This window comes from Chiloscyllium punctatum, chromosome 13 (assembly GCF_047496795.1).
Source record: "Chiloscyllium punctatum isolate Juve2018m chromosome 13, sChiPun1.3, whole genome shotgun sequence".
NCBI lineage: Eukaryota > Metazoa > Chordata > Chondrichthyes > Orectolobiformes > Hemiscylliidae > Chiloscyllium > Chiloscyllium punctatum.
The window spans coordinates 93,657,925-93,685,255 of record NC_092751.1 but is presented as its reverse complement, the minus strand read 5'-3'; the positions used below and the strand labels follow the sequence as shown (position 1 = coordinate 93,685,255).

The 27,331-nt window shown below is 40.6% G+C and overlaps 1 protein-coding gene across 5 annotated transcripts in view; it reads left to right on the top strand.

Moving 5' to 3' along the window:
- Positions 1 to 27,331, top strand: part of adka (adenosine kinase a) — a 283,424-nt gene that overhangs the window by 60,832 nt on the left and 195,261 nt on the right. For all 5 annotated transcript variants that reach the window (XM_072583275.1, XM_072583276.1, XM_072583272.1 and 2 more), the window contains exon 3: positions 965 to 1,018. In XM_072583275.1, coding sequence (XP_072439376.1) covers positions 965 to 1,018 — 54 coding nt within the window. The remainder of the gene's footprint in view (positions 1 to 964; positions 1,019 to 27,331) is intronic.

Below are 27,331 nucleotides of genomic sequence, written 5' to 3'. Positions count from 1 at the left end.
CGTCCTCGTGTTGTGTCACGAGCCCTGCAGTTCATTTCGCCATAAGTACTCATCGTGTTTCCTTTTAAAATTGTCCATGTCTGCTCCCATACTGGAATAAAGTTCATGAGCACTCAATGCTGTGTCTGGTACATTGCTCAAGTGACCCCATGAGTCCACTCATTGCATGTGAGTAGCTTCCAGTCACTAGCTTGTGTACTGGACAGTTGAGGTGTCAAAGAGGAACTGTGTGCTTTCTTGCAGGGAGAATCTAATCGTGCTTAGTAAAAAAAGCCTGATTGATATAAGTTTTCAGGAATGCGTACCAGACTGGAGGGAGGTAAGAAGCAGAGAGTGGGCAGATAAATGTGGGACAAAATGACTTCCTTTCATACTGTATATTTCAATGATAAACCACATCCTCTATCTATAGTAGGGGTGCATCAGTATACTATTTTGTTAAAAAAAAACTGATCTGAAGTAGCTCCAAAAGTGAAGAACCTGTCAACAAATACATGACTTTCTTATTTATAGTAACTCTCTGAACTTGCGTCTTGCATGACTCTTTGAAACGAGCAACTGGCTTTAGTTTTCTGTTAAGAATTCAAAAATCCAGTTACTTAATCAAAGACACATTAGATATAAAAGAGACCTATGGGGCAACCTTTTCACACAGAGGGTGGTATACACAGGCAACTTGGTCATATGAGCGGTTACTGGAAACCAAGTACATTACCAGAAATCCGATTATAGAAAATACTAGTTCTAAAATGAGGAATTATCCCATCACTGAGTATAGGCTTTTCCTCCAAAAGTCCATGGACCATCACAAGACTTAATATTATTCCTCACTAGAGAATGTATTTTGCATTCATCAAGGGCTTGATAGCATAGCCAAGAATGTCATTTTTGTTCCATATAAAGAAGAACAATCAACAATGTAATTTTTATAGTAATGTTTAATATTTTCACTGTGATTTTAAAGGTACGGATTGAAGACAAATGACCAGATCCTAGCTGAGGACAAGCACAAAGAACTGTAAGTTTATTTTAATTGAGTAAATAACTGTGCAGTCTGAATTTTGTCACTGAGCATTGAGCAGTGTTTCCTCCAGTTTTGGAGCATCTTGTCATGCTCTTGGATATGATCCAAATTATATTGAATGGTTAAGTTACAGAACTTGGACTTAATGTTTGTTGTTCAGAAGGAAGATCAGAGAATCCCTATATAGCAGAAAAAGACCATAAAGCTCATTGAGTCTGCGCGGACCCTCCAAAGAGCATCCTGCCCAGACCCAGCCAACCGACGTATTCCCGTAACCTAACATTTACCATGGCTAATACAACTAATCTACATATCCCTGGACACTAAGACAAATCACAGAGTAGTTCACCTAACCCACACACCTTTGGATCGTGGGAGGATACTGGAATACCCGATGGCAATCCACTCAGACACGGACAATGTGCAGAGTCCTCATAGGCAGTCGGCCAGGGCTGAAATTAACCCAGGTCCCTGATGTTGTGAGGCAGCAGTGCAAACCACTGAGCCACCATGGAGCCCATATGTTAGAGTAAAGATATACTACGTAAGTGGCAATAATCATAATCTGTTGCAGTAAGAACATCGAAATGTGTTAATTTTGCATGCTGTCTCAAAATTGTGTGTGCGTACACAAAATAATTTAAGAAATATAAGCAGGTGATACACTTTACCTATTTCAACTTGTTTTATTTTTTAATAACAGTGGCTGATTATAAATCCGTTGTCTGCCCAATTCCCATATCACTTGACCAGAAGTTTACAAATTCAGTCTTGAATACATTCAATCATTGAACGTCTTGGACTCTGTGTCGAGAATTCCAAAGACCCACAACCCTCTGAGTGAAGAAATTTCTCCTCTCCAAACCTCTACATCACTGACTTGTTACTTTGAGATTGTTGTCCCTGATTCCAAGCTCTGTGGCAGGAGGATATATTGTTTTGCAGTATATGTTCTCCTGTACCCCTCAACCTTCTGTTATATTTATGTTAAAACTGTTTAAAATAGTTGATGGCAATGCTCATAATGAACATTGTTAACAATGGCTTGGAGCCAGAATATATTCTCTGGTACTGTTTTTAAATAGAATGCATTTTGATGGAGAAATTAATGTTGATCAGAAAATCTCACTTTCGGATGAAAGGTTAAAAAGAGAGAAGAACTGTATGGATTGGCTCCTCATTTTCAGCAAACTGAGGTAGACTGCATTTTGTGGAGTCATTGCTCTGATGGTCATCCATGATCAGAGAACATTTACTTTGAATTTTGTGTTTTCAAGAGTTGCCAATGAGAACATTGATCAATATTTATCAGAGATAAAGGCTTGTTTTGTTGTTAACCTTTGAGTAGTTACATTCAAAGTGAATCATTTATGAAATTGTGGTTTTGAGAATGTACTGAAACAAATTTTGCCGATGTGCTTAAAGAAACATTCGAAATAAAACAATCTTCATAAACTGACACAGCTAACCTTTTTCGACCTGTCACAGCTTGTACACACAGATTAAAAGCACATTGATGAATAGCCTTGAAAATGTAATTCTTTGTGGTGTAGTTCGATGTTTCTAAGAAGAGAAGTTCTTAATTTTGCATCAGAACATCAAATTCCGAAAGAGGAAAAGTAATTTGTTTCATCAAAACTGTCCCATCCAGAGTCCATATTAGGGAAACAAAAAATCTGTTTGTTGAGGATAAATTCCTTCCAACATATTTGAGATGCCTCATGAAATACTTTGTATTTTGTTAGCTGAATTAAGTTGTACAGTACAACATTTATTTTCAAAGCTTTTATCCAACTTTTAACAGGTAAAGAATTTGCATCCTCCCTGATTTTTTTTTTTGTGATTCTGTAAGTGCTTTAACAAGGCACTTATTGAATATCCTCATTAATTGTTTTTCATTTTCTACTTCTATATTATTGTGCTTCAGGTGTTCAGGTTTGTGCAATACTTCTCATTTGAATTGTAGAATACATCACTTTTTAGACTTAGTTGAAATTCTGTCTTTGTTCCCTCCTTTTGATTCCCCATCATTCTCAAACATCTTTTTTATTTTATTCTGTTCTCTCATGTCACTTTATTCATGCTGCCAGTTGCATGTTCTCTCCAAAATTGTCCTAACTGTTTCTAATTTCTGATTTTAACTATGGCATCTTGAAACTTGAATTAGTCCAACTGTTTATGGTATAATTTTACTGCTACATTTTGACCACTTTTATAAAAGTATAATCCGATGAACAAATATAATTGTGCTATTTCAGTCTGGCAACCTTGCTTTCATATCAACTTTCTTTACTTCAAACTGTAACTTCAGATGAGTATTAAGTCTAGGTGCTGCTAATTCAGACTTGGCTCATCTACTATGCTATTTTGTTCCAAGCAGGCATATATTTGGGAATTCCATGCCTTTCTTGACTGATCTTTTGTTGCCAAAATCAATGTTTTAAAACTTTGTCGAAGAGTGATTTTGTTTCATTTTCTTCAATCTGCTTTGTCTATCAACTTTATCTTTCATATTCCATCCACAGTGAGGGGTGTTTATATTACTATTCTACCAAGATGAGACATCTAGGTGAAAAGGTATTCTAATCGTATTGCTGTACAAGTGTTATTTGCCATAGTTCCCTCATATGAGCAACAGTGACAGCAGTTGAAGTCCTTAATTGTTTCCACAATGTATTGTGATATCCAGAGTGTTCGAAAGATGTAGGAACGTGCTATTAAATGAGATCACGGCTGATCTACGGCCTAACTACATATACTTTTCTTTAGCCCATATCCCTTGATACCTTTGCTGAAGAAAAATGTATCTCTTGGACTGAAAATTAACAACTGATCCATCATCCACTGCTGTTTGTGGAAGAGTGTTCCAAACATCTCCCACCCTTTGTGTGGATGCTGCCCTTTATTCATTTTCCAAGTAATTGGTCTCATTTTACTTTTGTGTACAGAATGCAATTCCATCATCCATTTTTCTGTTTTATTTATTAGGCTCTCCTTAAAAGTAATTCAACTTAGCAATTCGCAACAAGGTTGGTGCCGTTTACTCTGAGTTTCTTGTGACATGATTGCTTCTGATTTCCTCAGTTGACTTCTGATACATGAACGTTGCAACACATTTTATCTCCTTATATTTAACGCTGTGTTAGACAGAAGGAAAAGTAATATGTCTTTTAAATCTCAAACTTTGTTTATATCGAGGTGACGTGACTTTTTCCCTTTTTATTGCTTCTCTTAAGATCACAGCTGATGGTTCTATGGACAAGGCAAATCCCAGAATTGAGTCTGAATTGATAGATTTCTTTTCATTTAGTTAGTCACCATGGTTGTCAGTTAGTGAAATATATTCACAAAGGCTACAGATTTTCTTGAATGACAGAACAGAATTGTCTTGCACAAACTTCAATAATAAAGACAACTTTAATGATCTTAAAATATAATAAAACAAAGTCTCAACCTGTTTCCTGAACCTATCCCTTTTAGAGATTCAACTCCAAAATAAATTACACCCCTGTGTCAATCTTTAACTTGTACTTAAGTGCAGAGCCATTTGAATTCTCTGAATCCTTTCCAAGTCTGCGAAGTTGAATTTTTTTATTAATCTGAGAACAGTTGTAAGTTCTAATAACATGGAGATTTCTAACCCCACATTTGGAAATTTTATCAACTAAATTTTATGCTGAAAGGAGGTTTCCACTTCCCTGTTAAATAATGTAACATAAATCCTGACCATTCTTTGCAAAAACAGAAGCTTTTCCTCATGTCATCTTTGGTTTTTTTCAAGATTATTTGAAACTTGAATCCCTTTGGTTTGTGACTGTTTAGCTATTGGTAGCAGTTTTGCTTCATTGCCTCTATTTAAAACATTCAAGATTTTAAAAAAATACAATTTGATCAAATTTCTTCTTACATTTCTGATCTGAGGGGAACAACCCCCAGATTCTTTAATCTTTATATATTTCATCCTTCTGGAACTATTCCAATAAACTTCCTCTTGGTGAAGGTCAGTGATCTTCTGTTGTTCATTGAACAACAAATAGGAGATTAACTAAACTTGGTGCCTTTTGAGCTTAACTTTGAAAAAAATCTTGCTCATCCTGGATTTTTGTGAGTTGTAAACAAAGCTAATGGCCTTACATGTTTACCCTACCTTTTAAAAGAATTAACAGCACAAACATCTTTCTGTTAACACTAAAGGCGGGGGTAGAGTCTGCAGTATCCTGCTCTCTGACAAATACTGGATTTAGTCACTGTTCCAGAAAGACACTAACTTATCTTTTTAATAAAACAAAAACCACAGAGTAGTCATCATCCATTTGCTTCTGTTTTGAGCTACACTTCCAAAAAGTGGTAATTGTCCACCTTTCATTACATTTGTGCATGCTGTCTGTATACTTGTTTGATCTAGCTTTATCTTCTCTCCTTGGTCTTCTAATTCAATTGAATTGCTAATTTACCTTCTTAACTGGTTAGTTAGATCACTTGGCTGGATGGCTAGATTGTGATCCAGATTGTTGTCAATTAACAATTGTTGGTCTCTGTCACCTGCGGTGGGTTATGAGGACTTGTCTCACTCTTGCAGAGTTTTAACCTAGCCTATACAGCGCAGAAAAAAGCCCTTTGACACATTGATTCTGGTTTAGTTGTGCTGGAAGAGCACAGCAGCACATTGAGTCTGCTGCTGTTCAAAAACAGCATCTAATTATTCTAATCGCATTGTCCAACATTTGGCACATAGCCTGGGACAAGTGTACATCTAAATACTATTTAAATATTATGAGTGCTTCTGCCTGGTCCATTCTTAGAGGCAGAGTTCCAGATTCTCACCACCCTTTGGGTGAAAAAAAAATTTTTCCTCAAATCCCTTCTCACCTTCTAAACTTCCTACCCCTTATCTCAAATCTATTCACATTAATCCATTCACCAAGTGGGAAAATACTTGTAGATCATAGAATCCCTACAGTGCTGAAGCAGACCAGTTGGCCTATCAAATCAACACTGACCCTCCAAAGAGCAAACCACCCTGTCCCACCCATCTGCTCTATCCCTTTAACGCCACATTTCCAATGGCTAATGTACCTAATCTGCATGTCTCTGGAGATCATGGGGCAATATACCCTTGGCAATCCACTTAACCTGCATATCTTCGGACTGTAGGAGGAAACCACAGCACCGGAAAGGGACCCATGTAGCCATGGGGAGAATGTGCAAACTCCACACAGTCACTCACCCAAGGGTAGAATTGAACCCAGGTTCCTGGAGCTGTGAGGCAGCAGTGCTAACCTCTATGCCACTATGCTGCTCTCAAATTTATGGGGGAATGTTTATGGCAAGTTCTCTGGAATGGTTGCAGAGGGATTAAATTTACAACAATTGGAGAATTTAGGGTTATTCTTCGAAGAACAAACCTGACATTTATGTTTAAATACAGTAAATAAAGCAAAAATGGCTGAATAGTGTCTAACCAGAGGGGATACATTTCAAGTGATAAGCAGAAAAAATCCCAAAGATGATGTGAGGCAAAACGTTGGGTTTACGCTAGATAATTTAAGAGGGAAGTGGAAATCAATTCCATGGTAGTCTTCAGAATTGATAAAGACTGGCAGAAAAAAACTGCAGATACTAGTGAAACAGCAAGGCTGTGAGTTAATGCTTGAAAGGTGCCATCCTAGGCTTTATACCGTTTCAATGCTGTATAGTTTGATATTGGGGGTGCACTTTTGCTTAAACTATATAGAATGTGCAATCCATCATAACATATGCATTGTTAAATGCTGGGGCCCTGCTTAACTGTTTTGTTTTGCCATCAGTTATGTAACATTGTTTATATTTGATTGTCAAAGCATAGCCATAATTTCAACTTGGAGTCCCCAAAATCTTTGTGCTGCGAACTTCTGGATTGTACATAGGTACTGCTTGCTTAATTGTTTTAATCTATCGAAAATAAGTTTACAACCATTGGTACTGGTTATCATCTAATTTGGAGTCTGCTGTGTTTCTGAATTGTTTCTACTTGATTGCTGATCACTTGCTGTTCATTGCCACGAACTCTACTGATCCCTTGCAACTTCTCCATCATTCTTCACTCAATTAGGTTGGACCAGCTTTTTAAGCTCTTTGTGCTATTTGCTCCCATATGTGGGTGCTTCTCTGTTCTCAACAATTGTTCATTGAAAGCTGTCTGTCAGCTCTAATGTATCATCAATTTCGTTTTCACCCTGATCAACAGACCTCTGCTATTGGTTGTCAGGTTTCAAATTTACCATTTCTTGGCTAATAAAGTGGACCTGCCAATGAAAATATTAAATCATCTGAATGCACTAGTCAGTTCAATGCTTCTCCTTTGTCTCTCTATTCCACGAGGTGACCTTTAATGGGGCATCTCTTAAATATGCCTTTGGTCCCCAGAAACCTTACTGAATCTAGTCAATGATTCATGGACTCCACAAGTACAAGCCATCCTGTCAACTTCTTTTCATCAAAGGACCTTAGGCCAATTTTTAAACTTTAGCCTTCTCGCCATCCTTTTGTTTTTGACCATAATGTGTGTATCCTGTTTCTGCCATGCTTTTGTAATCTGATTTCTATTATTTGGCCGCTTTCTTCTGTTTGCATAAGTAGCCATGATGCATCAGGCATCATGTATATGGGGAAGGCATGGTAGACCAATCTTTTTCTGACCTATGATGTTCAAATGTTTTGCTGTGGTGTCAAGAAGCTGAAATGTACACAAATATTTTTTCTGTCTATATTATTGTTATCCTGGGATTATTATATCACTTGAACAGCACTAAAACTAGATGAGCTTCGTCAGAGAACAAACTATCTCTGACATCAAGACTTTTCTGTATTGGCAGATCCTTGAGCTGGGTTGACGACAGTAACATTGAGCAAGACTGTTAGTGATTCTAAATCATAGAGTAAATATTTGGAAACACTAGACCAATCCTTAAGGTCACTTGGTGACTGTAATCTCTACCTAAATCTGTTGAACCAAATGGGATCATGTAAACTATCGTGTTGCAATTTGCTCTTCAATCCATATGCAGTTATTTCAGTACAGCAGAGAAACTAAATTTTAAATACCTGACATGATTCAAATCTGCTTTGGTAGTGTAACCTTCACAAGCTCAACTTTGATTAATGTTGTTCAAGTCAACACACACATTTCCCAATGTATTTTTCCTCCAGAGATTATTTATCAATTCTTTGGAATTATTTATCAGATGTGAAATGAACAAACAATGGATCAGTTGGCAGCTGGCTAGGGTATTGTTTAACATTGGTGAAATACGAGTGTCCGTGCAACTCACCATGGATGGTGCATTTAATTCTTTTTATATTTTGATATATGCGAATTTACCTGTTTTGGACAATGTTGACTGTCCCATACTGATCACTTGTCTTTTTAAATGAGTTCCTTTCATTTTCATGCAATAAGCTTTTGAGTGCTCAAGTCTAATTGCTAAAGTTAGATGCTGAATCTTTGAACTGCACTGTTTGCTATTTGTAGTTTTTGAATGTGTGACACTTCTGTGCTGTTGAAAATGATAACCTGCTGAAACAACAGCATGTTGAGTGATTCTGAAGCAGTTTGTTATGTTTATTAAGGAAACATTTATTGGATAACTGGGATTTAAAAGGATGGAAAGAAAATCGTGAATGGTTGGCGTTCTCTCAATTGATTTTGGTTTTTGATTTTGTTACTGTCACATGTACCAAGGTACAGTGCTAAATGTTGTCTTGCGTGCCTTATAGATACATCTGTATACTGTAGTGCAATCTATCAGAGGAACAGAACAGAGTGCAGGCTACAGTGTTGTAACTGCTGAGAAGGTGCAGAGAGAGATCAACAAACTGAAGGCTTATGTAAGTCTCGTGGCTGGTGTAACAGTTCGTCACAGGAACCTAAAATGTACCACTATACATTGGTACAATTGGTGGACTGAAGCATTGCACATCTTATTTTTTACCTTAATAAGACAGTTACTTAAACTCAAGTTGTTGAGTTTGTTGCAGTGTTGCAGTGGCACATTGCTGACAGCAAGGAAGTTGTGTACACTAGTAATCTGCTTTTCAAGGCACGTACATAAATATAATAAAAGTTGTACTCTTGCCCGCTGCAGTGCAATATCGTATATACTCATGCATAGGTCAACTCATGTATGAGTCAACCCTTATATTTTTGGCCAAATAATCTTGTATTTTCCATACATCTCATGTCGAAGTCAACCGGTGGCACAGTGGTTAGCACTGCTGCCTCACAGCGCCAGAGACCCGGGTTCAATTCCCGCCTCAGGCGACTCTCTGTGTGGAGTTTGCACATTCTCCCCGTGTCTGCGTGGGTTTCCTCCGGGTGCTCCGGTTTCCTCCCACAGTCCAAAGATGTGCAGGTCAGGTGAATTGGCCATGTTAAATTGCCCGTAGTGTTAGGTAAGGGGTAGATGTAGATGTAGGGGTATGGGTGGGTTGCGCTTCGGCGGGGCGGTGTGGACTTGTTGGGCCGAAGGGCCTGTTTCCACACTGTAAGTAATCTAATCTAAGTAATCTAAGTAATCTAATATAACCCTACTATATATCATGATAAACCTCTTACAAAGGAAACTACATGTTCCCATTAACTTATTTTGCTCAAATTCCATAGATTTTTTTTCAGAAAATATCTGCTTGAAGAAAATAAGTCAATGTTCCCACTAACCCACTTAAATGAAATCACATTAATTCATTCATACCGTTAACTCTACTCATCACTCTTTGTTTACTACCGGTATATCACATCTCTGTTCATTTATTCGTAACTCTACTTACTGCACTTGGTTTATTTCACCCATTTTGTTTTAATTCACCCATTCATTCAGACCAGTACTAAGTCTATCAGTACTTATTGCACTTTGTTCACTATATATCCAAAAGTTAATATTGTTAAAAAGTTAGTTGTTTTAATTGTGCCATTATATCTGAATCAGTGAGATATATTAGCTTCATACTGGTATACCTTTAATTCTTTGACATTTCATTATGCTGCTTTGTTCAGTTCCAAAACAATATGAGGGATATGATTAAGTCTATTCATGTCGAGGACTTTACAGGATACATTGTTCCTCTTTTAAAATCCAATTTTGTATTCGTGTTCTAAGTTAATTTACAATCCATGCTCACTTTAGAACAATAGTGTGGATGTGCAGTTAAAGTTTCATTTCTTTAGTTTGAGCACAGTTTATTGAGTGAGCTGCTGTGTAACAGGGCCTCCTCCTCCCTCCACCCCCTCTTCCCCCCCTCCTCCCCCCACTCCCGCTCTCCCCCTCTCCCACCACCCTCTCCTCCTCTCCCCCCCATCCCCTTCTCCCTCACCTCCTTCTCCCCCACACCCTCTCCCCTCCCCCCTCCCACATCACTCAGAGAGTGTTGCAAACTGAGGAAAATTTGCATTCCTGAATCAGACCCAACAGATTGATGGACAGTAGAAGACTAGGATTCAATAACTATTTAGGATTCTTCCCTACCCAGGATTAGTTGTGTGATCAAATCGACTTCTAATAATGCGGTATTTCGAACAACAGTATGAACTTTAGCCCCTCAAAAACAGTACCTCGTGTATAAGTCAATCCCCTAATTTCAGTTTAACAAAAAAAAGTCTTCAAAATTCGACCTGTACATGAGTATTATATCACTGCTTGGATTTTATGATCTTCAAACAGGCTGTTGGGTACTTATAGTCTCATGTCTGTTTATTGTCCTTTTGCTCTTCTAGAATTAAATTGTTTTGCCACAGCTTTACCATCTTACCTTAGGCTGAAGGAACTTCTTCCAGAAGAACAGGTGTAAATCATATTAGCTCCCTGTGTCTGTTCCATCATTCCTAGTTCTATTCATGAAATGTCTAGTTTTTAGAGATAATCCCAGAGTCATCTTCTTGCCATTTAGATCCTTTCTCTCGATCTATGTGATCCTATTAATACCTTTTTTTTAAAAAAGTGCATTGAGAGACACTGCTCAGGGAAACCATTCTGGTGTCACAGTCATCAGGCATGTCTAGCAGCATAGTTCATGAATTAAGAATTAATTTGCTTGTTTATCCCCTTCTCCAATTTGTATTATTCAGGTTAAAGTAGATGAGCAGTCAATCTTTTGTTTAAACAGGTTGGAAGGTTGGCTCATTACAGCTAATTGCTAAAGGTTCCTTCAGAATAAAGGGATAAAGTTAATTCCAAAAAAAGTTTGAAGTATTAACTTTAAAACAAATACAGCTAAGACCTTCGAAAACTTAAAAAAAGAAACTCATACGTCTCTGCGGTATATCACGGGGACCCATTGCTCAAGTTCCTTGCTGAACTGAGAAGTCAACCACTTTAAACTTTGTTCGTGCAGCTGCAAAGATTTTTGTAATTGACTATTATGACCTTCTGCAGATGTTTCCCTTTGTTTCCTTTTCCCTTCCCCATTTCTTGCCTTATTCCTTAAGACCTGGTATGCAAAATCATTGAACAGAGTTGTTTATTCTGTCTTTTTCTTTGTCGATGCAATACTGACCAGTTGAGTACTTCCAACAGAATTTTCTGTTCATAATCTGATCTCTTTATATCTTTTAGCCATCTTCCTTTGAATCTGTGATTTTAGAATGGAGATGGTTAAAACAAAGTCAGGAGTTTAGAAGCTCTAATTATCAACTTGATCACATGCAATTTTCTGCATGACCTTTTGTTTATTTTGTGATCCCAGCTGGTGGTAGTACAGCTCAGTTCCCAGGGTAAAACCTGGGTTAACAACATATATTTTATTTCCAAATGAATGCCTGAGGGCTGAGAGATCCTCTGCCACCATTGGAGAAGCTGTTAAAATATCAAAAGAAAAGAATCAGCTGTAATTCATCGATGCTGGAACAGTTGCTCAAGCCACAAATGCCACGGCTGCAAGAATCCATCCATCAGTTTTTTCAGCAAGTCTATGTATCGAAAAACAATAACTGGTGGCAACATTACTTGTAAACACCTTCAATTTTAAGAGCAAAGTGAATACACAGTTTATTTGGAGGTTTTAGCAAGCATTATAGCACCACTAATTTAAAGCAGTGCCTATTTTGCTGATTGTATATTAAACAACTAAAAGGATTAATTTTTAACTGCACGAAGGAGAATGTGGTCACGGTGTAATAATTTTGTTACACTACATCCTGTCACACTTTCTTAATCATTAATCATATTTTCAGATGAAGGAAAGCAGATCACAAGTTAGGCAAAGTACATTTGATGGGATGATTGGGCTCAGACAGCATATGTGCAGAGAGTTTGGGATGACTTCTACAAGGTGCTGGATTTCTCACCCACAGCAAAAAAAGTTATCTGTGAGGTGAGCCTGCTCAAAGGCAAAAAAGATGCCTTGCAGCCAGTTAATGGTTAGTGACCATGATCGGCACGAGCTGGGATCAGGGGCTGCAAGTTCCACAAAGAGCTGCCAATCAATCAGAGGCTGCACAGTATTTTAGTACTTATCAATAGAGATGTCCAGCATTGGGTTAAGATTTAGTGAAGCGTTTCGGGGCATTGCTTGGTACCAAATTGGGAGGCCCTTGATAAAGAGAAGTGGAAATCAACCCTTTGGGTGCCCTCTGATCTTAGTTAGGAGGGAGCCTTGCACTGGACCATGCAAGGAAACTGGCTGAGCACTTAGCAGAGGCATCACCAGCTACAGGCTTACAAAAAGAAAATCCTATCTGGACATCGTGCATCACATCCTGGGCACAGGTGGGACTTGAACCATGCCTACTAGCCTGGAGTAGAGACACTACCACTGTAGTGACCGGTTAAATCCTGGTGATAGTATTTGTTGTCCATCCCTCATTGACCTTGAAGGGAGTTGCCGCCTTGAACTGCTGCAGTTCATTTTACTGCAGACAAACATAGGGATGGAATTCCAGGACTTTGACCCAGCAACAGTGAAAGAACAGCGATATATTTCCAAGTCAGGATGGTCAATAGCTTGGAAAGAGGTAATGCATGTATTTACTGTCCTTGCCCTTCCAGACGGAGGTAGACCTGAGTTTGGGAAGTGCTGTCTAAGGATCTTTGGAGAAATGCATCTTGTAGATGGTCCACACTGCTGCTACTACTGAGTGTTGATGGCACAGTGACTGGATTTTTGTTGATGTGGTGCCAGTCAGGCAGGCTGCTTTGTCCTGTGATGTCAAGCTTACGTGTTGTTGAAGCTGCTGTCATCCAGGCAAAGGGGAAATATTCTATCGTAGTTCTGATTTGTGCCTTGTAGATTATGGACACGTTTTGGGGTATCAGGAGGTAAGTTACTCATGGCAGGATTTCTAGCCTTTAATGTGCATTTATGTGGGTCCAATTGAGTTTCTGGTCAATGGTGACCTTCAAGATGCTGACAGTGGGCTATTCAGTGACAGTAACACCAATACAAGTCAAGGGGTGGTAGTTTGGTTGTCTTTTATTGAAGATGGTCATGCCTGCCATTCATGAGGCACAAACCTTATTTGCCAAGTATTTTGCATTCTGGCAGCCAATCTAGGCAGAGCCAAGTCATTAAAACAGGCATGTGAGAAATGAATATAGAATTTGTTATTTGAAGTTTTTAGTTGAAAGATACACGTTGGGTGGGAGATGAGGGGAGATATCCTGTTTGATTGGAAGTTCTTCATAAGTCCCTTTGTCAACACAGTTGGCAGCTAAGGACTCAATTTATCAATTCGTCTGAAAGACAGAGCCACTAACAATGTGCACTTAGTCAATGCTATTTAGATGTCTGAGTCTAGATTATGTACTGTTATATAATTAATTCCTTTTGTCACTTCGCGCCAATAATGTGAGCACTGACTCAAAATTATATGTTTATAACCACAACATAAGCAGTATTGCTATGCATCAGTCCTAATGTTATTGAGTATGTGACTTGAATTTGAAGTTAGCATACTGGAATCAATGAACAACTCTTTTTCATGAGGAACAGATCTGATTCTCAGCCTTACTTTGGATTCAGTTTGGGCCTAAGGGCACAAAAGGATAAGGGCACAGGGCAGGAAAATGGAGTGAGAGTTACTGGTGAGTTACTATCGGCAGTATTCCTACCTTTGATCGACTGTTTTAGCCATTGTGTTTGAGAGTTTCTGGTGACCCCCAGGATGTTCACAGTGGATGATCCATCTCTGCTTCTTCCAGTGGTTCCCAGTATCATACATGCTAGTCTTTAAGCCAATGTGATTCACTCCATGTGATATCAAGAAATAGTTGGAGGTACTGGATACTGCAAAGGCAATGGGCCCTGGCAATAGTACTGAAGACTCATACTTCAGGAGAACCAAGCTCTTCCAGTACAATTACAACACTGGCATCTACCCAACAATGTGGAAAATGGTCTAGATTTGTCCTGTACACAAAAGCAGCGCAAATCCAACCCAGTCAATTTCCGACGCATCAAACTATTCTCAATCATCAGTAAAATAAAGGAGGGTGTCATCACCAGTGCTATTAAGCAGCAAACCTACTTGGTGACACCCAGTTTGCGTTCCACCAGAGTCACTCAGTTCCTGACCTCATTACAGCCTTGGCTCAAACATGGAACAAAACAGCTAAATTCCAGACATAAGATGAGAGTGACAACCTTTGACAACAAGGCCACAATCGATCAAGTGTGGTATCAAGAGACCCTAGGAATTTAGAATTAGTGGTGTAAGGAGCAAACTTGAAGTCATACCTGGCACATACGAAAATGTTTTTGTGAAGTCTGTCATCTAAACTCCAGGGCATGTCTGCAACCGGTCCTCAGTGTAGTATCCTACTTCATCTACTTCATGAATGGCTTTCCCTCTATCATAAGGTCTGTGGGGATGTTCACTGATTGCACAATGCTCTGTACCATTCACGACTTCTCAGATACACAAGTACTGAAGTAGTCCATGTCCGAATGCAACAAGATCTGGACATTATTCAGGCTTGGGCTGAAAAGTGCCAAGTAAGATTTATGCCATGGAAATGGCAGGCGATGACCATCTCCAAAAGGAACCTAACCACCACTCAGAGTCATAGAGATGTACAGCATGGAAACAGATTCTTCAATCCAACCTATCCATGCCGACCAGATATCCCCACCCAATCTAGTCCCACCTGGCAGCACCTGGCCCATATCCCTCCAAACCTTTCCCATCCAGATGCCTTTTAAATGTTGCAGTTGTACCAGCCTCCACCACTTCCTCTGGCAGCTCATTCTATACACGTACCTCCCTCTGTGTGAAAAAGTTGCCCCGTAGGTCTCTTTTATATCTTTCCCCTCTCACCCTAAACCTTTGCCCTCTATTCTGGACTCCCTGACCCCAGGGAAAAGACTTTGCCTATTTACCCTATCCATGCCCCTCATAAAAATTTGTAAACCTCTGTCAGGTCACCCCTCAGCCTCCGACGCTCCAGGGAAAACAGCCCCAGCCTGTTCAGCCTCTCCCTACAGCTCACATCCTCCAACCCTGGCAATATCCTTGTAGAGCTTTTCTGAACCCTTTCAAGTTTCACAATATCTTCCCGATAGAAAGGAGACCAGAATTGCATGCAATATTCCAACAGTGGCCTCACCAATGTCCTGTACAGCCGCAACATGACCTCCCAACTCCTGTATTCAGTACTCTGACTGATAAAGGAAAGCATACCAAACACCGCCTTCACTATCCTATCTACCTGAGACTCCACTTTCAAGGAGCTATGAACCTGCACTCCAAGGTCTCTTTGTTCAGCAACACTCCCTAGGACCTTACCATTAAGTGTATAAATCCTGCTAAGACTTGCTTTCCCAAAATGCAGCACCTCACATTTATCTGAATTAAACATCATCTGCCACTTCTCAGCCCAATGGCCCATCTGATCAAGATCCCGTTGTAATCTAAGGTAACCTTCTTCGCTGTCCACTACACCTCCAAGTTTGGTGTCATCTGCAAACTTACTAACTGTGCCTCTTATGCTTGCATCCAAATTATTTATGTAAATGACAAAAAATAGAGGGGGCCCTATTCTCTCCCTCGTTACCCTTTTGTCCTTAATGTATTTGTAAAAACTCTTTGGATTGTCCTTCATTCTATTTACCAAAACTATGTCTTGTTCCTTTTTTGCCCACCTGATTTGCCTCTTAAGTATACTCCTACTTCCTTCCTACTCTTCTAAGGATTCACTCGATTTATCCTGTCTATACCTTACGTATGCCTACTTCTTTTTCTTAACCAAACCCCCAATTTCTTTAGTCATTCCAGCATTCCCTGTACCCACCAGCCTTTCCTTTCACCCTAACAGGAATCTACTTTCTCTGGATTCTCATTATCTCATTTCTGAAGGCTTCTCATTTTCCAGCCGTCCCTTTACCTGCGAACATCTGCCACCAATCAGCTTTCGAAAGTTCTTGCCTAATAACGTCAAAATTGGCCTTTCTCCAATTTAGAACTTTAACTTTTAGACCTGGTCTATTCTTTTCCATCATTATTTTAAATCTAATAGAATTATGGTCGCTGGCCCCAAAGTGCTCCCCCACTTACACCTCAGTCACCTGCCCTGCCTTACTTCCTAAGAGTAGGTCAAATTTTGCATCTTCTCTCGTAGTTACATCCACATAGTGAATCAGAAACCAAAAGAGAAAATGCTGGAAGATCTCAGCAGGTCTGGCAGCATCTGTAAGGAGAGAGAAGAGCTGACGTTTCGAGTCTAACTGACCCTTTGTCAAAGCTGGGCAGTGAAGGTGGACAGGGGGAGAGAGACAAACGAAAATCCTGTTGGAGAGAAGGGCAGTACTTCTTCAGGACAGGCATTCCTGGAAGAGAGGTGGCAGTGGGTTAAACACTGGATAAAAGCAAATTGCTGGGATGCTGTAATCTGAAGCCAAAAGAGAAAATGCTGGAAAATCTCAGCAGGTCTGGCAGCATCTGTAAGGAGAGAAAAGAGCTGATGTTTCGAGTCTAACTGACCCTTTGTCAAAGTTTTGACAAAGGGTCAGTTAGACTCGAAAAGTCAGCTCTTTTCTCTCCTTAGTGAATCTGAAAATTGTCTTGTACACATTTTAAAAATGCCTCTCCATCTAAACCCTTAACACTCCTTGATATTCATTGGAGTAAATAAGGGTGACTTGGTGATAGGACACTGGCCTCTGAGGAGTTATTTCAGTGGCAATGAGAGAAAAGCATACTTAGGAAGAAATTCGCTTGCAACAGTCATTTGTGAGTTAGGATAAGCATTCCAGTATCATGTCTTTATTTGGGAAGCCTGATTCGTTTGATCCTGCTGTCAAAAACTGGGCCCAGCAGGTGGAAGGAATGCAATGACATTGGGCAGATGAAAAGCCATGAGTAATTCTCCTGACAGCCTATTGACCTGCAGCTTTTTCAGTTATTAGGAGCCTAATATTTCCTGAGACACCAGATACTAAAACATTGTGAAAGTTGACAGAGAATATTGCGTGCAGTTCTGGTCTCCTTCCTATCGGAAAGATGTTGTGAAACTTGAAAGGGTTCAGAAAAGATTTACAAGGATGTTGCCAGGGTTGGAGGATCTGAGCTACAGGGAGAGGCTGCACAGGCTGGGGCTGTTTTCCCTGGAGCGTCGGAGGCTGAGGGGTGACCTTATCGAGGTTTACAAAATTATGAGGGGCATGGATAGGATAAATAGACAAAGTCTTTTCCCTGGGGTCGGGGAGTCCAGAACTTGAGGGCATAGGTATAGGGTGAGTGGGGAAAGATATAAGAGACCTAAGGGGCAACTTTTTCACACACAAGGTATTATGTATATGGAATGAGCTGCCAGAGGATGTGTTGGAGGCTGGTACAATTGCAACATTTAAGAGGCATTTGGATGGGTATATGAATAGGAAAGGTTTGGAGGGATATGGGCCGGGTGCTGCCAGGTGGGACTAGATTGGGTTGGGATATCTGGTCGGCGTGGACGGGTTGGACCGAAGGGTCTGTTTCCATGCGGTACATCTCTATGACTCGAAGATTATTACAACTCCAAGCCACTTTAATGCTGAGACACTATTGGCTTTACTCAGCAATTCAAGAAGCAGGCAAATCCATATCGGGATTTTAGACGAGGTTAAGACAACTGACAGAGGCGTGTGACTTCTGTTTAACCCTAAATGAGATGCTAAGAGATCATTTGACATGTGGGATTAATGATGTAAGCATGTAAAAGTGCCTACTAGCTAAAGCCCAACTGGACTTCAAATAGGTAAAGCAAACTGACTTTATCATTATCATTAAAAAATGCGGCAAATGGAGCATGAGAGTTGCAAAGTACTCCAATGGAAATAGATACCTTTACCAGTCAGGCTGAGCTTGGGGAACACCACTTGAGTGAAGGCAATTGCATAGCCTCACTCAAGACACATCCTGAGCAGAGGAATGAAATGCAACGCTGGCGGGGGGGGCTATCCTTTACGAAGCTGTGCATGAGCCATGCATACTTAATATTGTAGAAAGTGAGGACTGCAGATGCTGGATATCAGAGAGTGTGGTGCTGAAAAAACATAGCAGGTCAGGCTGCATCAAAGGAGCAGGAGAATTGACGCTTCGGGCATAAGCAAAGGGCCTCCATCTCAGCACCTTTCTGTCAAATCAACCAGCTTTTAGGGAAGTGAAGGAACAGCTATCATTGTTTATCGTGTGGCACACCAGGATCTCAGGTGAGATCTGGTATTGACATATGATCCCTCCCAGTTTGGCATCAAGATAGTTTTGTTCTTAGGTGGCCCAATGGAAAGGAATGCCCAATATCGTCTGCATTCAGGACTTTAGCTAATCTACAAAAACTCAAATATGCTCAGGTAGAGAAGGTTTGATGGTCGTAGTTGGAGTCAGGAAGTTCCACCAATATCCATTACAAATTTATGTCCATGTAATACTTAGAGGATAAGGCAGTGCTGCCTGTTGCTTCAGGCCAAATTCAGCAGGTGAACTCTGATACTAAGTACATATAACGTTGAAACACTAAGAGGCCAAGTAGCAGAGACACCACCTGTGGTACTGCCACTGGAAGAGTCTATCATAGTTTTATATTTTCTGGACACACTTTGAGTTACGGTAGATGATATCAGGCTTTGGGTGGAGAAAGATCAGGTCCTGGCAAAACTGAAACAGCTTGTGGTGATGAGGGGAACAAAAGAACTATCGCAACCCGCACTGAAACCTTTTTGGACCTGGAGAGACCAGATCACTGTAGAGGATGGCATGTTATTATGTGGAGCAGGAGTAATTGTCATTGGTCACTGCCAAATACTGGCTGAACTCCAGGATCATCCAGAGATTTCCTAAATTAAGATGTTGCTGAGAAACTATGTCTGCTGACTAGAAAGAGCTGTGTTTGTGGGAGGGCCAGCAGGGTCAAAAAGGGAGGGCCAGCAGCTCTCCCACATTGATGAGAGTAACTGGGTGAAACCTGGACTCCTTTATGTATCGACTATGCAGGTCAAAGAGTCATCTGACCATGGGCTCAATGTTCTTTGTCATTGTGGATATGCGCTTGAAGTAATTGGAATGGCATGAATTCATTTCTGAAATACAGGGTAACGACAGACCATGTGGATCTTTTACAATACATGCACTCCTAGAAGTGGGGAGAGGGGCAGGGAAGTGAAATGGTATCACAGATGCAAATGCCACACAGACTCTGTTCATGAGAGAGAGAGAGTTTATTCAGGGGATTACATTTTGTGTAGGAACCAAGAAAATGGCCCTGCATGGGTAAGGGTCCAGTGATGTATAACTTTAGGTAGGTATGACAGTCCTAAACAAGCACAAGGACAATGTGGAAGTTGTAAAACTCTGAAATGGTGCAGAAGCAAAACGTGCCTGGCTCCTCAACAACCTTTCTGACTGTTCTGGATCTCGTGTTCTCCTTTCCGTTAAGTGTTGAAGATATCTCCATAATCTGAGATGGACACAGCGGATGTCTTTGCTGCCTAGAGGCCTTTGCCTTTTCTTCTGAGATGTTCTCTGCACAACAGGCAACCTACTGTGTGTTACACGCTGTCAAGATCAGAGGGAATGATGGAGGAACCAGACCTGGTGTTAAAACAACCATAAGACCATAAGACATAGGAGTGGAAGTAAGGCCATTCGGCCCATCGAGTCCACTCCGCCATTCAATCATGGCTGATGCGCATTTCAGCTCCACTTACCAGCGTTCTCCCCGTAGCCCTTAATTTCTCTAGACAACAAGAATCTATCAATCTCGGCCTTGAAGACATTTAGCGTCCCGGCTTCCACTGCACTCCGTGGCAATGAATTCCACAGGCCCACCACTCTCTGGCTGAAGAAATGTCTCCGCATTTCTGTTCTGAAATGACCCCCTCTAATTCTAAGGCTGTGTCCACGGGTCCTAGTCTCCTCGTCTAACGGAAACAATTTCCTAGCATCCACCTTTTCCAAGCCATGTATTATTTTGTACGTCTCTATTAAGTCTCCCCTTAATCTTCTAAACTCCAACGAATACAATCCCAGTATCCTCAGCCGTTCCTCATATGCTAGACCTGTCATTCCAGGGATCATCCGTGTGAATCTCCGCTGGACACGTTCCAGTGCCAGTATGTCCTTCCTGAGGTGTGGGGACCAAAACTGGACACAGTACTCCAAATGGGGCCTAACCAGAGCTTTATAAAGTCTTAGTAGTACATCTCTGCTTTTATATTCCAACCCTCTTGAGATAAGAGACAACATTGCATTCGCTTTCTTAATCACGGACTCAACCTGCATGTTGACCTTTAGAGATTCCTCGACTAGCACTCCCAGATCCCTTTGTGCTTTGGCTTTATTAATTTTCTCACCATTTAGAAAGTAGTCCATGCTTTTATTCTTTTTGCCAAAGTGCAAGACCTCGCACTTGCTCACGTTAAATTCCATCAGCCATTTCCTGAACCACTCTCCCAACCTGTCTAGATCCTTCTGTAGCCTCCCCACTTCCTCAGTACTACCTGCCTGTCCACCTAACTTCGTATCATCGGCAAACTTTGCTAGAATGCCCCCGGTTCCCTCATCCAAATCATTAATATATAATGCGAACAGCTGTGGCCCCAGCACCGAACCCTGCGGGACACCGCTCGTCACCGGCTGCCATTCTGAAAAAGAACCTTTTATCCCAACTCTCTGCCTTCTGTTAGACAGCCAATCCTCAATCCATCCCAGCAGCTCACCTCGAACACCATGGGCCCTCACCTTGCTCAGCAGCCTCCCGTGTGACACCTTATCAAAGGCCTATTGAAAGTCTAGATAGACCACATCCACTGGGTTTCCCTGGTCTAACCTACTTGTTACCTCTTCAAAAAATTCCAACAGGTTTGTCAGGTATGACCTCCCTTTACTAAATCCATGTTGACTTGTTCTAATCAGACCCTGCTCTTCCAAGAATTTAGAAACCTCATCCTTAATGATGGATTCTAGAATTTTACCAACAACCGAGGTTAAGCTGATCGGCCTATAATTTTCCATCTTTTGCCTTGATCCTTTCTTGAACAAGGGGGTTACAACAGCCATCTTCCAATCATCCGGGACCTTTCCTGACTCCAGTGACTCTTGAAAGATCTCAACCAATGCCTCTGCTATTTCCTCAGCCACCTCTCTCAGAACTCTAGGGTGTATCCCATCGGGGCCAGGAGATTTATCAATTTTAAGACTTTTTAACTTTTCTAGCACTATCTCTTTCGTAATGGCAACCATACTCAACTCAGCCCCTGACACCCTTTAAGTTTTGGGATATTACTCATGTCTTCCACTGTGAAAACTGACGCAAAGTACTTGTTAAGTTCTCCTGCTATTTCCTTATCTCCCATCACTAGGCTTCCTGCATCAGTTTGAAGTGGCCCAATGTCTACTTTTGCCTGTCGTTTGTTTCTTATGTACTGAAAGAAACTTTTACTATTATGTCTAATATTGCTGGTGAGCCTACCTTCATATTTGATCCTCTCATTTCTTATTACACTCTTTGTTATCCTCTGTTTGCTTTTGTATCCTTCCCAATCTTCTGATTTCCCACTGTTCTTAGCCACTTTATAGGATCTCTCTTTTTCTTTAATACATTTCCTGACTTTCATTGTCAGCCAAGGTTGTCTAATCCCTCCCCGGTTAATCTTTCTTTTCTTGGGAATGAACCTCTGTACAGTGTCCTCAATTATACCTACAAACTCCTGCTATTTTTGCTCTACTGTCTTCCCGGTTAGCCTCTGCTTCCAGTCTATTTTAGTCAGTTCCTCTCTCATGCCCTCATAATTACCTTTATTCAACTGTAACACCATTACATCCGATTTTGCCTTCTCCCTTTCAAACTCCAGACTGAACTCTACCATATTATGGTTGCTACTTCCTAAGGGTTTCCTTACTTTAAGATCTTTTATAGAGTCTGGTTCATTGCAAAGCACTAGGTCCAGAATAGCCTGCTCTCTTGTGGGCTCCATGACAAGCTGTTCCAAAAAGCCATCCTGTAAGCATTCCATGAATTCCCTTTCTTTAGATCCACTAGCAACATTATTTACCCAGTCCACCTACATATTGAAGTCTCCCATGATCAATGTAACCTTGCCTTTCTGACATGCCTTCTCTATTTCCCGGTACATGTTGCGTCCCTGGTCCTGACCACTGTTAGGAGGTCTGTACACAACTCCAATTATGTTTTTTTTGCCTTTGTGGTTCCTCAATTCCACCCACACAGACTCCACATCATCCGACGCTATGTCATTCAATACCATAGATTTAATTTTGTTCTTAACTAACAAGGCAACCCCACCCCCTCTGCCCACCTCTCTGTCTTTTCGATAAGTTGAAAAACCATGGAGGTTTAACTGCCAGTCCTGACCCCCCTGTAACCAAGTCTCTGTGATGCCTACTACATCATAATCATTCACTATTATCTGTGCCATTAGTTCATCGACTTTGTTATGAATGCTACGAGCATTCAGGTAAAGTGCCTTAATGCTAACTTCCTTATCATTAGAGATGTTGGAAGTCATATGTCCTAAGTTATCCTTGCTTTTTTCTGCATTCTCAGTCTGCCTCAATTTTAAACCCAGGAAGAGCTACAAAAATCAAGGACTGGCCGATGTGCTCAGACTGTGGGTGAGGGTTGTGGTGATTGAAATGAGGTTAGAATGAGTTCTCTGATTCTGGCTGGTAACCTAGTCCATTCAGGGAGCCCTGACTGACAATCATAGACAGGAGTGTCAGATGTTCTGTTCACTCTGAAAGCTGGCTTGGAGCTAAATCAATGTCAAGGACTCGCGGCATGTAATGGGTGACTTGGTGCTGGGATACCAGCCTCTCTGGAGTTATTTCACAACCATTACAGGTTCTTTTGTGGGTATTAATTTGCTCTAATTTTGTTTGAAAATCTCAATTCTAAATTGGTTGTTCGCATACTTATCAGTTGGGCTCACAGTGTGGCTCAGTTCTGTGTGTTGGAAGCTACATGTGAAGAACAGAGTCTACATTTTGCAGACCACAACAGGCAGTCCCCCGTTCCATACATGTTCTAGTCTGGAATCTGTTCTCACGTCAATTTGTACTTAAGTTGCAGCACATTACATTGCAATATAAAGGAGCATTCATACATACAGAAAATGTTCATTGATGAATGTTTAAAATTGCACCCCTGTTTGAGATAGTGTTTGTAGGTAAAAGTATTCTTAAGTTGTCAGTCAGGGGCCCCCTGCACATGCACTGTGCATGTTCAGCTCAACAAGTTTAATGACAATTATTCACTGGTTTATTTCTCAGGGAATTGCCCTGATTAGCCAAAGTTGCCCTTACTGATATAATACCTAAACAAAGGCAGAACATTATTGGTTAATTATGTATAACTAGTGCATTGTCTCCAATGCCTCTGTCAACCAGTCATCACTTTCCTGTCACGCAGTATGAAAGTTGGTTTTCCCCTGGGCATGGTATTTTCGTGAATTGTCCTGATGAGTGTAAGCACAAAACCTTTTTTTTACAAAATGTCCTGTTTTTTTTCCCAGCAATACTCAAGCTGTATACTGCCAAAAGACTACACTATGCATTTTTGCTATGGAATGTTGTGTTATCTATTTAGTGTGAAAAGTCATTTTGCAGCAAGGGTCAGATGTTCTTGACAACTCTCAAATGAGCTTTTTCAAGATAATTTTGGGCAGATTGTTAAATGTGGAGCCTCATTTGATGGATTTCTGTCAGATTGTTATTATAGTGTCTGTTCTACAAGTTATATTTTGTTGATTGAGCTAAAACTTCATGCTTTGAGTTCAGGATTTTTTTTTAAACTTGTTGAGCATTGCATTTAGAACTAAGTGAAAATATGTCGGTGATGTACAAATCTATTTGAGGCATATTGGCCACTGGATTAACAGCTCCTTTTCTGTAAAAGGGTTGGCTGTTAATGGCAACAAATCAAAGTAGACACTGGTCTTGTGGATATAGATTTAATTGTCACGTGTATTCAAGACAGAACTACAACAGTACAGTGAAAAGTGTTTAACGTTGCCATCTGAATCACCAAAGGTACTTAGGTTCAAACTAGTAAAAGAAACAGGAATTAAAAATTTAAGCATTAACTTCATAGAATAAGTAGAAAAATGAAGAAGTAAACTCATAGTTAACATTTCAGTTCTTCTTAATATAAAGTTGAAAAATGAAGCAACAGTCTTTGAGTCTTCTGCTGATCTCGCTATCTGGGAGACCTCCACTGCCTGTTGATACTTCGCTGCAGATTCCGAGAGACCTCCCTCTCTGCTCACTGTTACTGTTTTGGGCCTCGGTGCTATCACTGCTGCTGAAGCTGTCGCCTTACCAATCTCCAGCCTCCACAATGTGCCTGGTCAGGACCCACTTGCTTGCTCCGCTACCACCATGCCAGGCCAAGAGACTTGTCATGGGCCAGCAAGAGACCAGACTGAGACACTGGCAAGGCTCAGGCCAAGAGGATGCTTTGCTGGGTCTGCATCGATGATGGGAGTAAAGAAAAGAAATACCAAGACAGAAAGAAACAGACCAAGTAGAAGCTCAAGCTGAAACATCCTATTCTGCCATCTATGAACGACTTGCATAAAGTTTGCAGACAGGAAAGATATTTCAATATACTAGGTCTGAACAAAGCATTGTCTCAATGTATTTCTATATAACTTAAATTTTTCTTGACTATGAATTTTTTTTATTTGTTCATTAATTTATGGGAATGCTTAATAACATTCCCTTGTCTCGGTGTTTGCTGTCTGCTTTAAAACAGTAGAATATGGGAGCAGAATTAGACTATTTAGCCCATTGAGTCTGCTGTGCAGTTTGATCATGGCTGCTTCTCAGCCTCATTCTCCCTCCTTCTCCCTGTAACCTTTAATCCCCTGCTGATAGAATCTGGACTTTGGTGACTGAACCCTTCAAATCGCAAGTTTGTTGTAGCAGATGTCCTTCTAGGTTAGCCAGTTTGGAGATTTGGAAAATGACATTGAGAATAAAATTTGATTTAACAGAAGGTGGTTTGGAGAACCAAAATGCAGATTATCAGGTCAGATAAAGAAGTTGTGTCGTGGTAATGGAAGAAAAATGAGACAATAATAGATAAAGACATACATTGGAAAAGGTGATGGTACAGAGAAAAGGGGATGGCACAGAGAAAAGGGAGTTTCAGAGACAAAGATTAGGAAGACAGATCAGGGAGAAACAACATTTGTACATAGCAACAAAATTACAATTTCTAACAGAGAGCCTAACTGGGGGAGAAAGACACAAGTACAGATTTCACAGAGCCGCTTTGTTTTCTTCCTTCGCACTATTTTAAAAGTGTGCAGTTTGAATATTAATTCCAGAAACTGCTGAATCAGTCCTGCCATCTTTTGGTTGAGTTATGAATTGCAATTAATTATACTCACTCGATCTCCAAGCCCTTAGAGCAGGTTGACCATGGTGGGTCAGCGTTGTACTATCTAGGGAGTGCTGAAAACATTAGGATATGATGGTCACTTCCAATCTGAGGCAGCCCACGACACTTTAACACTCTATAAATCAATTTGGTATATTGTTTATCAGTGTTGTCTCCTGTGGTATGTTAATGCTCTGATTAAAGTGGTAAATGTGTGGCTGAAAAATTTGGTGCGGGAGAAATGGCTAGAATTAACGAGAAACTGGCGCCAGTGCTGGCGAAGGAGGGAGCTGTTCTGATGGAACAAGCTCCACCTGAATTGTGTTGGGATCAGTCTCCTGATGAGCTGCAAGACTAGGGCTTTAAATGAAATAGTCGGGGAGATGAGTTCAGTTGCTTGGGAAATTATGGAAAAAGTTAAAGGGATGAGCAGGGCTCGCCAGAGGTTATTGAAGTTGCGAGAACAAAGAATAGGGCAGAGTATGGAAATGGTAAGGAATCAAACTTGAGGCACAGCAGATAAGGGGACAACTATGAGAGGGGGGCAGTCAAAGCATGGCTTGAAGCTGTTGTTCTTAGATGCATGCAGTTTGCAAAACATGGTAAATGAGGTTTAATGCAGATTGAAATGGCAGGTATGATGTTGTGAATATCACAGATGTGGCTGCAAGGGGAACAGGGCTGGTAACGAAATATCTAAGGATTAGATTTCTTTTGAAAGGATGGGCAGGCGTGCGGGTTTGCCGCCTTGGTAGGAAATGAAATTAAATCGATAGCAGTAAGTGATAGAATTGGAAGGTGTAGAATCTATGTGGGGAGAGTGAGGAATCACAAAGGAAAAAAGACCTTGATGGGAGTTATATGCAGGCCTTCAAGCAGTAGTCAGGATGTGGTGAGGGGAATAAAAAAGAAGGTAGAAAAAGCATGTAAACAGGGCACCATCATCATGGGGGAGTTTAATATGTAGGTGGACTGGGAAGCTGAGTCTGGTAGTGAATCTCAAGGAAAGGAATTCGTGGGATGTCTATGGGATTTTGTTTTGGAGCAACTTGTGGTCGAACCTTCTAGGGAAAATGCTTCATGATGTGTTATGAGGCAGTCTAGATTAGGGAGCGAAGGATAAAGGAATCCCTTTGGGACAGTAACCATAATATCATCATAGAATTCAGCTTGTGGTTTGAGAAGGAGAAGTTGGAATCAGATCTAATGGTATTACAGATGAGTTTAGGTAACCACAAAGAAATGTTTAAATTTAGAATTTACTGTCACATACTCAAGTACAGAAATACAGGGGTAGTGACAAGTATACAAAGTCACCATTCTCTGGCGCCATCTTAGTATGTAAGACTCCACCATCCCCCACCCCTTCCCATGAGTCCTTGCTGTCAGAAAAACAAAGCGACAAAGTCCATCCCTCAGTCTGCAAACACTCGGATGCCCTGAGTCCCTATATGCCACCGCA